The sequence below is a fragment of the Barbatula barbatula genome (assembly GCF_947034865.1).
Source record: "Barbatula barbatula genome assembly, chromosome: 7".
Taxonomy (NCBI): domain Eukaryota; kingdom Metazoa; phylum Chordata; class Actinopteri; order Cypriniformes; family Nemacheilidae; genus Barbatula; species Barbatula barbatula.
Genome location: NC_136770.1, coordinates 9,721,932 through 9,737,484, shown reverse-complemented (window position 1 = coordinate 9,737,484; position 15,553 = coordinate 9,721,932). Strand labels below are relative to the sequence as shown.

At 35.5% G+C, this 15,553-nt stretch overlaps 1 protein-coding gene across 4 annotated transcripts in view; it reads right to left on the bottom strand.

Moving 5' to 3' along the window:
* Positions 1 to 12,496, bottom strand: part of tp63 (tumor protein p63) — a 31,420-nt gene extending 18,924 nt beyond the window's left edge. For all 4 annotated transcript variants that reach the window (XM_079460926.1, XM_079460925.1, XM_079460927.1 and 1 more), the window contains exons 1-2: positions 12,319 to 12,496; positions 2,658 to 2,906 (exon numbers count right to left, since the gene is read on the bottom strand). In XM_079460926.1, the coding sequence (XP_079317052.1) occupies positions 2,658 to 2,906; positions 12,319 to 12,360 (291 nt within the window). In that variant the 5' untranslated portion in view covers positions 12,361 to 12,496. The remainder of the gene's footprint in view (positions 1 to 2,657; positions 2,907 to 12,318) is intronic.
* Positions 12,497 to 15,553: the final 3,057 nt, after the last annotated feature.

The window sequence follows — 15,553 nt, the reverse complement described above, 5'->3', positions numbered from 1 at the left end:
ACAGAACAAACATTTTACTTGTACGGTCAACAGAAAGTTGGCCATCCCATCGCTCACCCCCTACCAACCACGACAAACAATATAACACACCGGATATAAAGGAAACGGAAGTGAACACAACAAAACACGTGATTACAAATAACCAATAAGAAGATAAATGAATTAAGGCCACTACAGCTGGGTTAACTGTCATATTGGTTTTGACATTGGCTGTCATGAGGCCATTATAACTGTTATGAATCTTTTTCTGACCACTTTTTTTCCAGTGGTACAAATTGAATGTCAGTAAAATATCATTAAGTGTTAATACTCTGTCAAATTGTTTTATAACAATGTCATGTATACTTTTCTTGACCTCAACTACAGTGGTACAATTACATTTTAATGACAAATTCAATTTGTACCACTGTAGTTTAGGTCAAGAAAAATATGACATAATTTAGTTTTTTCGAGGGGGGGGGGGGGGGGCGCTCAAAGATGTTCTCGCCCGGGGTGCAATTCAATGTAGAACCGCCACTGCTGAGAGGACAGGGCCACTTCAGGGGTCAGCAAGATTTCAACTGGGGCCAGTGCCCCTCTGGCCCCACCCCTAGATCCGCCAGTGCATTTATCCCATTAAAATGTTAGCCAGTGGATGTATATAAAAAATGTCCAATGTCATAGTTTCTACAAACCTTTTTTAAATATTCACTATGATGTTTTTTTATCCATCAGTAGAAGTAAAAACTTTAATATATATATATATATATATATAAATTACGTCAATTTAAATATGAGAAATTGAAATGCACACAGACAGTAGGTGCTTTTGACACAAGCCTGAAATGAGAGAAGAGCACTGCTGTCTGTCATCGGATAACCATTTGCATTAAACTAACATTTTATGATAACACTTATTACAATATCAATAACTTAAGACAATATCTTCTGTCAGATATACTGTATAACACTGAGAAACAAGATTCTTATATTTACAGATATCTCCTGTATCACAGCAGATGTGATCAGTCAGTCGGATGTTTTATGAGCAAAATGTATCTTACTTATATTCACATAGATTTTTTCTCTTTCTTAATCTTCTATGCATGTGTGTATGTATGTGTTGTTTCTAAACAACAAGATTAAAGGCATAGGGAAAGGCATTTAGAACTTTTTAAAACTAGGGGCGCTGACTATAAATGTTTAAGAGGCAGACAAGATGTGCCAGTCATTATACATACCAGGTTTCGTGTCAGTCCACAAAAGTGTCGTGAAGATACACTTTGATTACCCTTTTCACTCCATTTGCTACATACCAAATTTTGTGTTGATACACAAACATGAAACAATTTGGAGAAGATACAGCATCAAATCAGTTTTTTGGCATGCTCTCCGTCGATTTCGATAAATGATTGGCCAATCGAAAATTTCTCTAAATCCTATATACAAGCCACTTTGTGGCGCTTGGCCAAAACTGTATGTTACCTCAGTGTCCGTTTCTAGGAAACGTTGCTTTGTTTACTACCGCTGTGTCACGTGGTGAAGTCACGTTTACCCTCGTTTAGTCTCTTGCTGTTTTCCCTTGTTTGTTGTGTTATATTGGAAGGTTTTCCTGCTGTATTCAATTGCTTGAATCAGGCAGGTATATAAGTGTGGTTAACCACCGCATAAGCGGTCGCGGCAGCCTCATCGTGTGAAGTTCGAAAAGGGTCAAGACCAAAGACACCGATGACTTGAGTATCCCACTTTAACTATTTTCTTTTGTAAGTGTCTTGTATATTCCTTATTCTTCGCTTTTGACTATGTGTTTTCAAATACGTACTGTCACTACAATTCGTAAATCACTTATATCACGTAGAAGAAAATGCAATGCTAAAACTCTGCGCTCTTCCACTCTTTATGCATCCACATTTGCCTCAATTACTTTTCTTCTTGGCTTATGGAACTGCCAATCTGGGGTAACCAAAGCAGATTTCATTACAGCTATTGCTAAACATTTACATTTACATTTATTCATTTGGCAGACGCTTTTATCCAAAGCGACTTACAAGTAGTTTTTTACAGTGGCACATTACTGCAGAGCAATCAGGGGTAAGGTGCCTTGCTCAAGGGCACTTCAGTCATGACCTGCTGGCACTGAGATTAGAACAACCTTTACAGCATTAACAACAGCTTTAAACAGCGGTTCAAGTGCAGAAATACAAAAAAACTTTATTTACATGCAGCTCATCCGAAGAGAGAGAGAGTGAGAGTCTCACAAGCCTCTGTCCTTTCCCGCTCTGTGTTTGAGCTGCCTGTTACTCCTGAGTTACATTGACCAATAATAAATAAACAATAATATTTTGAATATTAAAATTGCACATATGAGATGTATTCCTTATTTATCGATCATTTATAACATTTGAAATTGTATTTAAAACACAAAATTAAAATATGGAGTTTTTAATTTCCTGTTGTGTCATGTACCACTAGTGGTAAGCGTACCACAGTTTAAGAACCACTGTACTACAAAATAGTGCATAAGTGCGCGATTTGAGATGCCCCTATTGTATTTGTTTCATATTTATTAATAGATTTTAAGTCTAACCGGCACATCTTAGAATGTTTGGTTTGCCAAACAGAATGAAGCATTAAACAGTCCCATTGTATAAAACATAAACATAGCTGCTGTGTCTTACCGTCCAGGTGGCTGATTTGGCTGTGCTAGATTGCTGGAAAGACACATCAAAGGTGTGTGGGCCAGCATAGTCTGTGTTAGATGGGATAGCAGGTGATGGAGACAGGGCCTCAAAAGTCGAACTGGGCTGAGCATAGGGTGATGGAGCTGTTACATTGTTTTGAGCATGCTCGTTGTTGTAGGGACTAGTGGAGGTGGATCCATTATTTTGATCCATGCTGTTCAGAAGCCCCAGACTTGTATACTGTGGCTAGGGAAAGAGGAAAAACAAGTATTAAGAAGTAAATATATATTAATTTATTATAGTATTTTATTTAGTATCCTTATGTGCATAAAAAAAGTTATATTACCCAATACATGAATGTGTTTGAATAGCTCAAATACGCCTTATTTTGGTGTTAATACATAAAACTATAATGTAATGGCAAACCGTTCACATTTACATTTAGTCATTTAGCAGACGCTTTTATCCAAAGCGATTTACAAATGAGGTAAACAATGGAAGCAATTGGCACAACATAAGGACAAAAAAAAGCATAAGTGCATTAAAACTGGTCTCATATAGCATTACACAGTATACAAAGCTAAGGTTTATTTTATATAAGGACAGAAAGAGTAGAAAAGAGTCTGAACTAATCGGTTAGGTGCTGACGGAAGAGATGTGTTTTCAGCCGATTCTTAAAGATGGCTACAGAATCTGCTGATCTTGTAGCAGCGGGCATATCATTCCACAAATGTGGAACAGATCCAGAGAAGGTATGTGATAAGTGATAATTATTTTTTCCCTTTTGTTTATTAAAAGCTTCCCAGTTACTTAAAACATACTCCAAACTTAGACCTGATGATCCGTAAAACTGACAATGGGTGTTTTTTAAAGTACTTTGACACATTGAACCGGGAACTTTTTCTATCCAATGGGTCTGATGAACTGGGAATAAATAAAGAGGGGGGTATTCCAGAAAGCACGGTAAAATTACTGTCAGCTAAACCCTGTACTCGTTGGATAAAACAAACCTCTCTTACTCTGGGTATGTCGGTTCCAGAACAAATTTAAAGGGTAATTTTAATCAGTGGATCACAGATTTCACAAGACACCATAAACTATAAACGCTAGAAATTAATTATTGAATTAAATATAGAGATAAAATATATGTATTAAATATTTAAAATATACACTCATGGCTATCTTGGTTACATAAAGTGTAGATTTGCTGAGATGTTTTCAAAAGTTATTTTAACCAGCGTTATTATAATTTTGATTTTAGTTTTACTTTGTTTTATTAATATTATAAATTAGCTTTTATTTTTAGAACTTTAGTTAAAGTTTTAGCAATTTTTGGCATTTCATACGTTGGTTTAATTTTTAATGTTGCTATATAAGATTAATACATTTTTATTTTAGTTTTTGTTTATTATTATAATTTTTCTGCTTTAAACTTACTACAGTTCATTTTTGAGGCAACATTGACATTTTTCCTAAATATTTTAGGTCAATGTTTTATTTGATGTCAACGAACAGGAAAGTTTTCAAAGTTAAAATGTTATTAAAGAAGTATTTTAGTAAATACGTATTGTGTATATGGATTTAATTTCATTGCTGATTGTGTATGCTGATTTAACCTTACCTTTATTTGGTTTTCTGATAACTGACTCTTTTAATTGTCGAAAACTACAGTTGTAGTAACAGTTGTCATAATTTTGGAAAAACATGTTTTATGACTTTTAGAACAGTACACTATGATAATTAATTTGGAGTAGAGGATAAAGGTCTGCTGTGACAAAGGCAGAGATTTAAAGTGTTATACCAGTATCAAAAATATATACATAGGCACCCAGACAAAGACACTTTTTTGTGGGCTTTCCAAATGTTAAATGAGCTAGAATCTTGAAAGACTAAAAACAAATTGTCATTTGGAGAAAGGCCTTTCAATACTGTAGGGGCTCAGGATAAGAAAAACGTTATCAAGAAATACAAATAGTATAAAAACCCTTGAAGGTCTGATGTCATTTATTATGTCCCTTAATTAAAGTGATCAAGATAACATGGTAAATCTTATCCTGGGAATCAGGCCTGCCAGACTTTTGGATTAGAACGTGCAACCTTTGGGTTATAAGTCTCTCTAACCATTTCACCACAACTGCCCTGAGATGCAACAAATATTACCTAGTTAGTGGAGAAGATTAATGAGATGCAATGCTTAGTAAATTGTTTCGAAGTTACAAGAATTGTAATATTTCTACACGAGAAATACACGTACCACGTATTTATTTGCAAAGGCAAACTCGTGAATCAACAGTTCTCAATCTCCTTCTCAAAAGGGCAGTAAATCGCTTTCCCATTCAGTCTCCTTCACAACTCCTTGTTGGTGGAACATTCTTCCTAAATCAGTCTGGTCAACCATCTCTCACAACATTAAAAAACAACTTAAAACATCTCTTCTGTGAATAATAAAAACCTTTTCTCTACATCTATCAACATGTATATGTCCTGGAAACATATGTAACCGTCCCTGACAACATTAGGGCGTTGTTCTATGGAACCCAATCGCCTCTGTTCTTTTTTAAAAAGGCCAAGGAGAAATTGGTGAATGAAATTTCCATATCGGCTAAGGAAGCTGGTATGCTTCATTCACTCAGATTTGTGCGGTCAGTTCAGCGCTGTGGCAGGGGACATAACGTAACCTGCATAACCGAGACATTCCCTTTCTGTCAGTCATTTTGACGTCATGTCGATGACGACATTAGGGGTCCCTTTACAACTCGCCAAAGGCTGAACCACATTACAATTCCAGAGCATTGAGCAAAGTCAGAGCAAACATGGGCAGGTTAAGTCGTGCCTCAAAATGAATACTCAATCCAATACTTTAGTTTGCACTGAATACAAGGCAAAAGTGCCTCATGGGATCGAAGATAGCTGTTACAGTTTTGCTAAGGGTAGAACAGTACACTTTGCTGTGTCAGTATTTCGAGTATCTCAGGTTCAAGTGCAACTTTTTAGAGAAACCAGATGACTTTTTAAGAGAATCTGATCTGCTCAGAAACTGATGCATGGCCATATATAGTCACAAGGCATAAGAGCAGCTAAAGTAAAAAATAAAAAATAGTGATGGCTGGTTCGCGAAACAAATGTTCTTTTCAGTAAACTGGTCTTTCCATTTCACACGTCCCATTCAGTCAGTGGGTTGAAGAGAGAAGTAATGAGCACAAGCAGATGATACTGCGCCTGTGAGTAATTTTTAAAGCGTGTAAGTCATTTCATCAAACATCAGAGGTGTGATACTATAAAACACATTGGAAATATGTTTAGGACTTTATTACTGCCTTATCACTGTATGTACACCGATCTGCAGTGCCGTTTGCGTTCATGCAACTGCTAGTTTCACCAATAACTGGTTGTAACAGCTTTACACTGAACCAAGATTTAATAACAAATAAATTGTATTGGATTAAGCATGGATCATATAGTTTCTGTAAAACGCTGATGAAGATGAATTTATTGAAGATGTCTTTATGGCTTAAAATATCATAGTTTGCACATCACTGTGCTTTTATTTGGGTGCTTAAGTTGTGAAACGTATATGTAAGAAACATATCAGAACATGACGATGATGTGTAAATAAACAGAAGGTATGATAAGGCCTGCTGATTTATATATTTTGAATGTGTTGAGTGTATTTTCATCCCAGCGGGCCGGATGTGTCATGATTCTGCCGCATCATGTCATGTTTCTCTTGGTTTAGTGGCAGGATCATGACAGAGTCTCTTGTTTTGTCTGGAGAGAAGCGATTATGGTTTATTTGCTTTGCCATAGGCTCTCTCCGGTCTCGTCTCTGTTCCCGGCCTCTCGTTTCCTCGTTATTGCTTGTTAATTAGTTCATGCCCCGCACCTGTCCCCATCTTGATTATTCCCTTATTTAATGCTTGTGTCTTCTGTCTTGTGCTGGTTCATTGTGGTTGTGTGGTGAGTTCAAGTGTCTAGTCTAGTCTAGTCTAGTCTAGTCTAGTCTAGTCTAGTCTAGTCTAGTCTAGTCTAGTCTAGTCTAGTCTAGTCTAGTCTAGTCTAGTCTAGTCTAGTCTAGTCTAGTCTAGTGCAGTTTTGATTAAGTAATTATACTATATATATATATATATATGGCCTAGTGGTTAGAGGGTTGCCGGTTGAAATCTCAGTGCCAACAGGTCATGACTGAAGTGCCCTTGAGCAAGGCACCTTACCCCTGATTGCTCTGCAGTAATGTGTCACTGTAAAAAACTACTTGTAAGTCACTTTGGATAAAAGCGTCTGCCAAATAAATAAGTGTAAATGTCTGCACCTGGGTCCTCTGTCCATGTCTCACCACCCGCGATCATGACAGTCCGCGATCAAGTACTAACCTCCGTCGCTAAAGAGACCATAATACAGAGCGCTACATTTCTCCTCATTCATAGTGAAGAGAAGCGTGCGCACATAAACAAGATGGCGAAAAGTTTGGACATTCGAAAGGTTTCCTTCCATTGAAGCTCGTCAACAACGCCATCGACAAAGTTGTACCACCATCTACTCGTCCTCCCGGGTCTGATCCAAAAGCGCCATTTAAAAACCCTTCGTCGCCGTGAATGAGTGTTAAGATTTTGCTCTAGGTCTCCGCTGGTGTTTATAGCACTGGTGAAGTAAATCTACACTTTGCTGGAGAAATATATATATATATATATATACATATATATACACACACATATATATATATATATATATATATATATATATATATATATATATATATATATATACATATATATACACACACACACACATATATATATATATATATATATATACATTATACATATATATATATATATATATATATATATATATATATATATATAGACACAACACTAGCCAGCAGCGCTAGCTTCCAAATTCCTATATTTACGTACACCTTCATAATGCAATTAATGCCTTCAGTTATACAATATTAAGCCCTAAAGGCCACAACAGTTTTAACTATTGTTATTTCAGCCATAGTTTACTCTAGAAAGTAATTGTTCCTGTCCCACCTTCTGTGGATAAAACTTTAAGACAAAACAATTAGCACCGCCTTTTATGCTTACCTTGTACAAGAAAAAAGTGTCCTAAAATATGAAATAAGTGCCATAAACACCTGTAAATGTTACAATCTCAACACATTATTACAACACTAATTTTATGTTTTAACAAAAATTCTACGTGAATTGTTTGTATTGCTTGAAAACGTATTGCTTTAGTGAATGTTTTGCAGATAGAACCTTATAATTCTATGCAGAAAGTGATTTTCCAAAATTAGAAGTTTCAATCTGGGTTTGACCTGTTCCAAAAATTCCCATTTACAAATATTAGAGGATTTTGATATTGTACATTTAGAATACATCTAGGGTCCCTGTCTTTTTCACGTATGAAAGAGATTTGTTCCTCATATAATTTTTGCTATATGAAATGCAAAAACTTTGAAGCTCAATATCTCAAAACTACTAGGCAGATAGAACCTAATTCCAAGGTAATAACTAATATATTATTATACAACAGTTCTTTCTGGCTGAGAGCCATGCAATATTACACCAGTATTATCACAGAAACCGCTTCACTGTTTGTATTACTCCGCCACTAAACTAACTATTAAGTTATGAAACGAAATAAAACTCGCACATTTGCCAGTGTCTCTCAGTATTGCAATTCACAGCTGGTTCAGTAGGTGGCGATATGAACCTGAGAAAGTTGGTTGTGACCTGCCATATAAACAGAGAGAGTGAGAGAGAGAACTTGCTACTGTAAACAAGCACAATTAACGAAAAAAACAACGGAAACGTCCGCAGTGCAATGGGAATAATGCATTCACGATGCATGTGCTTTTACAGTGTCTTTCATTCACACACACATGCTGTCCATTATTTCTTACTAATAACTTCACTGAATCAGCACTGCACTAATGTTAAACACGTGACGGTTTGGAATTAGTAACAGAGGTTTGTTCAATTGTTTTGCTGCACTCAAATTTGCGGCGAAATATCATGCTATGATATACTTTCTTTAATGCATTATGCCAACCGTTCACTGTTCCTAAAGTCCCTGACTACTTGGCGATGGTACTGGGGCTCGATCATCTTGCTTTAAGCTTTAATTTCAAATTAATTCTAATGTGGTTTAGTGCAAGTAGAACGGACACTCCTCTACACCTGAGATCTGATGCACTGGTTGAATTGTTTGCCCTTACTGTCTTTAAAAGATTCTATTATGTCTTTATTGCTCCATAGTAAACATGTGTCTGAGGAGCCCTGTTCAAGCTGCAGGGCACAGCTCTAGTGTTTAGAACCTCTTTGAGTGCATATATGTGTCTGCACTTACAATATGCTTCCATAGTCCTAGCTCCCTGGTCTATTGTTCCCTCTGACAGGTGCTTAAAAGCCTGAGACTCAATGTTTCCAGGCTGAGCAGACTCGTGGCACACACACACACGCACACACACACACACACACACACACGCACACACACGCACACACACACACACACACACGCACACACATTGGGTTTCCATGTTATATGGAGAGTTTTTTATACTAACCTAATCACAGAAAACCCAACCAACACACACACACACACACACGCACACACATTGGGTTTCCATGTTATATGGAGAGTTTTTTATACTAACCTAATCACAGAAAACCCAACCATCACTTACAAAACTGTCTTTCATTTAGAATGATTTAAAAGCGTTTTTTCTCACACCGACCAAAAATATACTGATTATACACGGCATATTAGTTCAGAGAAGTTACCCGTTCTCAGTTGTTTGTGTCTGTGTGTGTGTGTTCGTGTGCACAAAATAATTGTTTTTTACATGTTTCTTTTAAGATAAGTATGAATTATTCCAATTTATGGATTACTTGATTTTTTCAAGGGACACAGGGTGTTATTAACAGAGGTAATCTTTGTGTAGGTAACAGAGCCATAAAACAATGGCACCTTATTTATTAATCTTGTCGATATAAATGGAAATTAATGAAAAGGTGACTGAAGGAGTAGGTCAGGAAAATGCAGAATGTTCTTTATTTTCTCAAATGACAATCATTATTATATTTCTACTTGCCTTCTTTGGAACATGGCAACAGGAGTCATGGGAACTGTGCATTGCCCTTTGTTATTAATAGATCCTCACCCGTTATTTCTACAGGCCACTAGCCTCATCAATATAGCGAAGTAATGAGGACTAAAGATTTAATTGATGAAAAGTCTTATATATATGATACATACGCTCTGAAACCTAACATTCCCAGTATTATAAATTTTAACAGATATAAAATGTTTGAAATTTTAGTATTTACTGAGAAATCTTAACCACCATTGAGAGAATCAAAAATGGTTTGGAATTAAACTGCAGGAGTATGGCTGATTTTTTCAAAACACTACCTTTGTTTTTCTGAAGAATTCTAATGACCACAATAATTGAAAAAATAAGGGCTCTAGTTTGAACAGTTCTGACAGGAGTTGGTATTGCCAACTCGCTTGGTGGTGGGGGGGATGGTTGCAATTCCTGGGTGTGTCCCAGTGACCTGGACAGACTGTTACTTGGGCTGGGTGTTGAAAACATCTGTGAGGTCTTGATGAGTGACCACAGGGGTAGAAAGCATTAAGTACTAATTCAGGGAGGGTGGAGGGGTGTGAATATTTTACACTTTATACCCAGTGGGATGGGCAGAGTTGATGATTGTATCTGTATCCACCTCATGTAAAATAATTCCCAGACTTCTCAAAATCAATTTGATGGTGATATTTTTCAAAGTGGCCTCACAAATTATAACTAGATGAGGGGGATGCTTAACTAGTTTAACCAAATTTAACCAGTGAGGATACATGACAAGAAAACCAAGAGCAAAACCTAAAAGGCCACGAAAATGAAATTAAATGCAACTGATCTGAGTTAAGTTTCTTAAAGGGGTAATTACAACCAGGTAATTTAACAGTATGTCTTAAAACTTCTCTGACACTTCTGCAGTAAACTTAAACAAACATAATTCTCTCAAATTATTTAATTCATGACTCCTCTTACAACAAAAAACATGCTTGTATAAAGACAACACCTAGTATAGTAACCCCGTTTTTATAAGCAATCATCAAAACCGTGTGGGTAATTGATTGGTTAGCTTTCTAAAACACAAGGAGAGTTTTTTCCAACATGAATCACTAAGCGTAAAAAAGAATTGTGCTGACAAAAGCTCTGAAGGCTCACACTGATCTAAATTCTGCAAAGAAGGAATGGGGGGAAGGGGGGGACTTTAAAAAACAAACAATCCAGCTTGTCGTGTTTGCTCAAAGAAAAATACTTTTAAGTGAGCTTTAGTAAGATTTTATTGAAATCATTGAGGGATGACTGAAAAGTCTTCTGGCAAAATGTAATTGTAGTTGTGCAGAAACTTTTTTGCTGAGAGATTAAATCGAATTGTATTTTGGCAAATAAGTTACTCTTCGTTTATAAAAAAAGACCTACAGACGTATTAGACATTAGAACAATTAAAAAATAAGTGTTGCAACTTTATTTTACTAAACAAAATAACAAATTAGCTTTGAAGATCAATGTAATGTTCTTCTGCTTTACTTATATATGCAAGAATTGTCAATAAATTAATATTCACGCATTAAGATGAAAAAAAAATGTAACGCATAAAAAACTGTGTTATATAAGCACATAATCAATATAATTTTGCCATTTAATACAAAAATGCACTGTTTTAGTAAATATTTTATCTTCACATCTCTTTCCAAACAAAAAAGATGCTTTAGTAATTTATACCTTTAACGTAGTATTAGGGCAGTAACATGTGTACATTTGATTGTACCAGACTTAAAAACTTAATTTGCCAATACAACATTTTGTTGCTCCAAATAGATATGATTTTTCTTTCAGGAGAAAAGGAGAGCATTTTAATGATATTAATTGTTTAGAAAAAAGCATTGGAGCAACATGGTGAAAAACGTAGGATCACTCTTGGATTAGTCTTACAAAACAGATAGACATTAGAGCAATTTAAAATATAATCGTTGAAACGTTATTTAATTAACAAAATAACACAATTATATTAGCTTTAAAGATTAATAAAATTTTCTTCTACTTTATTTATATATTGAAGAGATGTCATTGAATTGTTATTCTACGCATAAAGCTTAAAAAAATCATTTTAACTTCTAAAAACGATCAATACTCACACAGTACAATATTTAAGCATATAATCAAATAAGCAGTCATATTAATACTAGGAAAAGTAGACTCTGTTGACTTTACCCAGAGCAAACTAAATCACAGCCTATCGTTCAATGCAAATAAAATGATCAGTCTCACAGCCACAGACAAATGCATTATTTGCCTCACCCCAACAGCAGTACACTGCAGACAAAACAGCAACCAGGCAAACCAATATACAATATTAGCAATACATAGATTTTTAGCACATCATTCTGACTACTGATTTCTCACAGACAAATATTAAAGTTACTCTACAAAAAATTACCACTTTTTCTCTTTAGTCAAATTTGGAAGAACATTTGCAGAACTTTCCACTTTTCCACGCTCCAAATTATTCCCTGAGGTACCAAAATATTGAACGGGACCAACTTATTCTTCAGATGGGCAGTGGTAGCACAAGGGCCTTACCTCACTGTACGATGTGGGAGGATTGCTCTCCAGGTACAACATATTGGCGCTGAGATTGAGAAGTGCAGCCGCTGTTTGCTCCACAGGCTCCAGGATTCTTAAACCTTGTTTTTCTCCTTTTATGCCCAAAAAGCGTGATGTGGGCTACAGAGGTGAATGGGACAGGCTTAAAGTCTCTATACAAATTCAATGGGAATGCCATATATACCAAGAATGAAGAGGGAGGGCCTGAGGAATTACCTGTCCAATACCTGCGTCTGATACCACACCCTACTTTTAGGAAGGTGTTGCCCGTCTTTTGGCTTTTCCTTTAAGATTTATCCCTAAGGAGTTGTAAAGTGTGCTTCAGACTAAGGCGCTGTAAAATGAATGTGTTTATTTGCTATATATATTTCAGCTTTTTAGATGGCAATAAAGCATTTTATATTTTTCAATTTTCAAAAAATATGCATGAATAAATCATACTAATCATTGAAAGAACACTGATTCACCTAAACAAGTTTGATTATTACTAACATAACTGATACTTGATGATTGTCAAAATGTTTAGTTAAAGGCTAAATACTTTTTTGAAAATATATTTATCGTACAACTGACCTTTAAATTTGTTTTATTATAATAAACATACAATTCATAAAGTCCATTTTAATTGTATTTTTCGATCATTTCAAACCCAGGCGGGAAAGTAAATAAAATGAATAATTGTATGTTAGTTGAACTTCAACTATACATATCTGGGCCCACAGACACACACTTCTCTGTAGCTTTGGAATAATTCCTAAATTCTGCAATGTCTCTGCGCAAATGACCTTTTGTAGTAAGAACTGTAGCCCCTGTTTGCATAAGAATGAGCCCCTCCCCAGCACCCAAAGAGCCTCTAGCATGAGGGCCTCTAGCAACAGGACTAGAGTCGACAACTTGTATATAACTGATAACTGGTTAGATAACTGGTGTAGATTTGTTTTGAACACACTAATGTTTCAGATAGGGTAGAACCAGCCAACTCAGCCCACTATAAAAAGACATGCCTTTTATTTTTCCTTCAGAAGAAAAAAATCGAAAAATGTCATTAAATAATTAGCATCCAATTACTTTATTAAAACATAGACTACAATCTACAGCAGGGGATAAATCTCTTGAAATCCAACAACATTGGGTTACTGCTTTTATATAATTAACTTTTTAATTAATTACATTTGTAAATTAAGGGTATTTTATACCAAACACAATATGAAAAAAACAAGTGTAAAATCATTAAAATTGCAGCTGATAAATATCTACCTTTTTTCTTATGTATAAAATTTTAAAAATTCTAGCAGCAAGGCTGGAGCTTTTCACTATACACCTCAAGATCAGTGATATTTTAATGAATGATCAGTGATGTTTTATTTTCATTTATATCCTACAGAATATTTGTGTGGCTTTCATATGATTTCTTATATCCCCATGTGCTTTTAGTAAGCTCTATTAATCAGCTCACAAAATATTTTTGTTCATCTGAGGGGTTAAATAAAAATATTATGTCATGTTAGGGTCAGAGGTGTAATCAGTCACAATTGGAGGCTATCCCAAATTATCCCAATCGCAAATTATTGCATAGTCAGAAGAAATTAATTCCTAAAAGGATTTGCTTTAGTGAGGCATCGACTTTCAAGACCATATCAAAATATTTAAATTGAATGATCTGCAAAATTATATATATTTACATTTAGCACTGGATAAAAAGTAATGCCATGCCCTTTCTGTCTACTTAGTAGTTCTACGCCTACCTCTAAGGTGTACATATACACATGTGTAATTCATATTGAAATACAAATAACTAAATTAGGCAGTTAAACTAGCTAAAATTGCAGTTTCTGCAAGAAGGGGGTTCAGACAAAGGATGCTGCACTTAGATCTATATGGATACTTAAAGGACTGTTTTGGTTTAGAACTCCAGGATTAGTGAGGTATCATATGTCAGGTGGTTAGTGTTTTAGAAGACACCTGTTGTGAGATCTAATGTGCCCCGGATTACCCCCTTTTACAGAAGAGCAATACAGGTGAACATGCATTTTTGTCAGTATTGTTTTCTGGAACAAATTTTTCATGTAGAAGGAGACAATATTGTAGTTTACTTTAGTCCACTTTTTTACACAATATTTAAAAATATCTAACTTTGCTGCTGTCTGCAATAATAATGTTTAAATAAATAAACTTAGGTTTGTCCTAAAATCATGCAAGATACATAGAAATTTCAATAATGTTTATGTACTCATTGCGAATTGCAACCAGTAGCTCACTCACCCTTCCTTTCAAAGCACTACAGAGGCTGCAGGGCATGAGATGTTGTCACAATTTAGCTTATTTGCCAAAGGAGATAAGATATTTGCGAAACGCGCTCGGTAGAGCAGTTTGTCTGTTAGGGCAGTGCAGTTTCATCATGCTTGAAGCAAACTGGTGGGCTATCCCTAATTTAGCAGTGATTTACAAGTCTTAATTGTGAAGTTAAATCTTAATTCGAGTTGAAGAAAGAGCTGCATGAACTGATGATCTGAATTGGAAACATATCACTTTCCAAAACACAATGGGGTGGTTTCCCGGACAGGTATTATCTTAAACCAGGACTAGGCCTTGGTTAAATTAGGATATTTAAGTATTTTTTTAAACATACTTCACAAACAAACATCACTGGGGGCATCTTAAGACTAAAAAATCACACTGATATATTAACTCCTAACATTGAAATTAGTTTAAGCCGCCCCAATAACTACCAAGAGCTTTCTTAAAACAAAACGTGAAGCTTTTAGGATAAAACATAAGACACACAACAGTTACACACTGGAAAGGTAGCTGTAAGACAACACACCTTAACGATGTGTTCCTGCCTAATGCTGAGTCAGGCTCTACTTGAAAAGAACACTACAAATGACTAATCATGGGCTAGAACACAACACAGTCCAAACAAAACATTGCCTCACCACCTTGGATGTATTCCAACAAACTTCTGAAACTAACACAAATGAGGCTTAATGTGTAGAACAATAACATTTTCAGCAAATGACTGTAAATAGAAAATAATTACTAAAAAGCCATGAAACCTAGACAACATTACAATCCATTGAAAACTTCACAGTTGTCATTATTTCCAGAAAGATGCATAATTATTATGCTTTCAGGAAATTACACAAGTAATAAAGGCATAGCAAAAATAACCCCAATATTAAAATGATTGTCTCCCCTTCCATGGGTATTT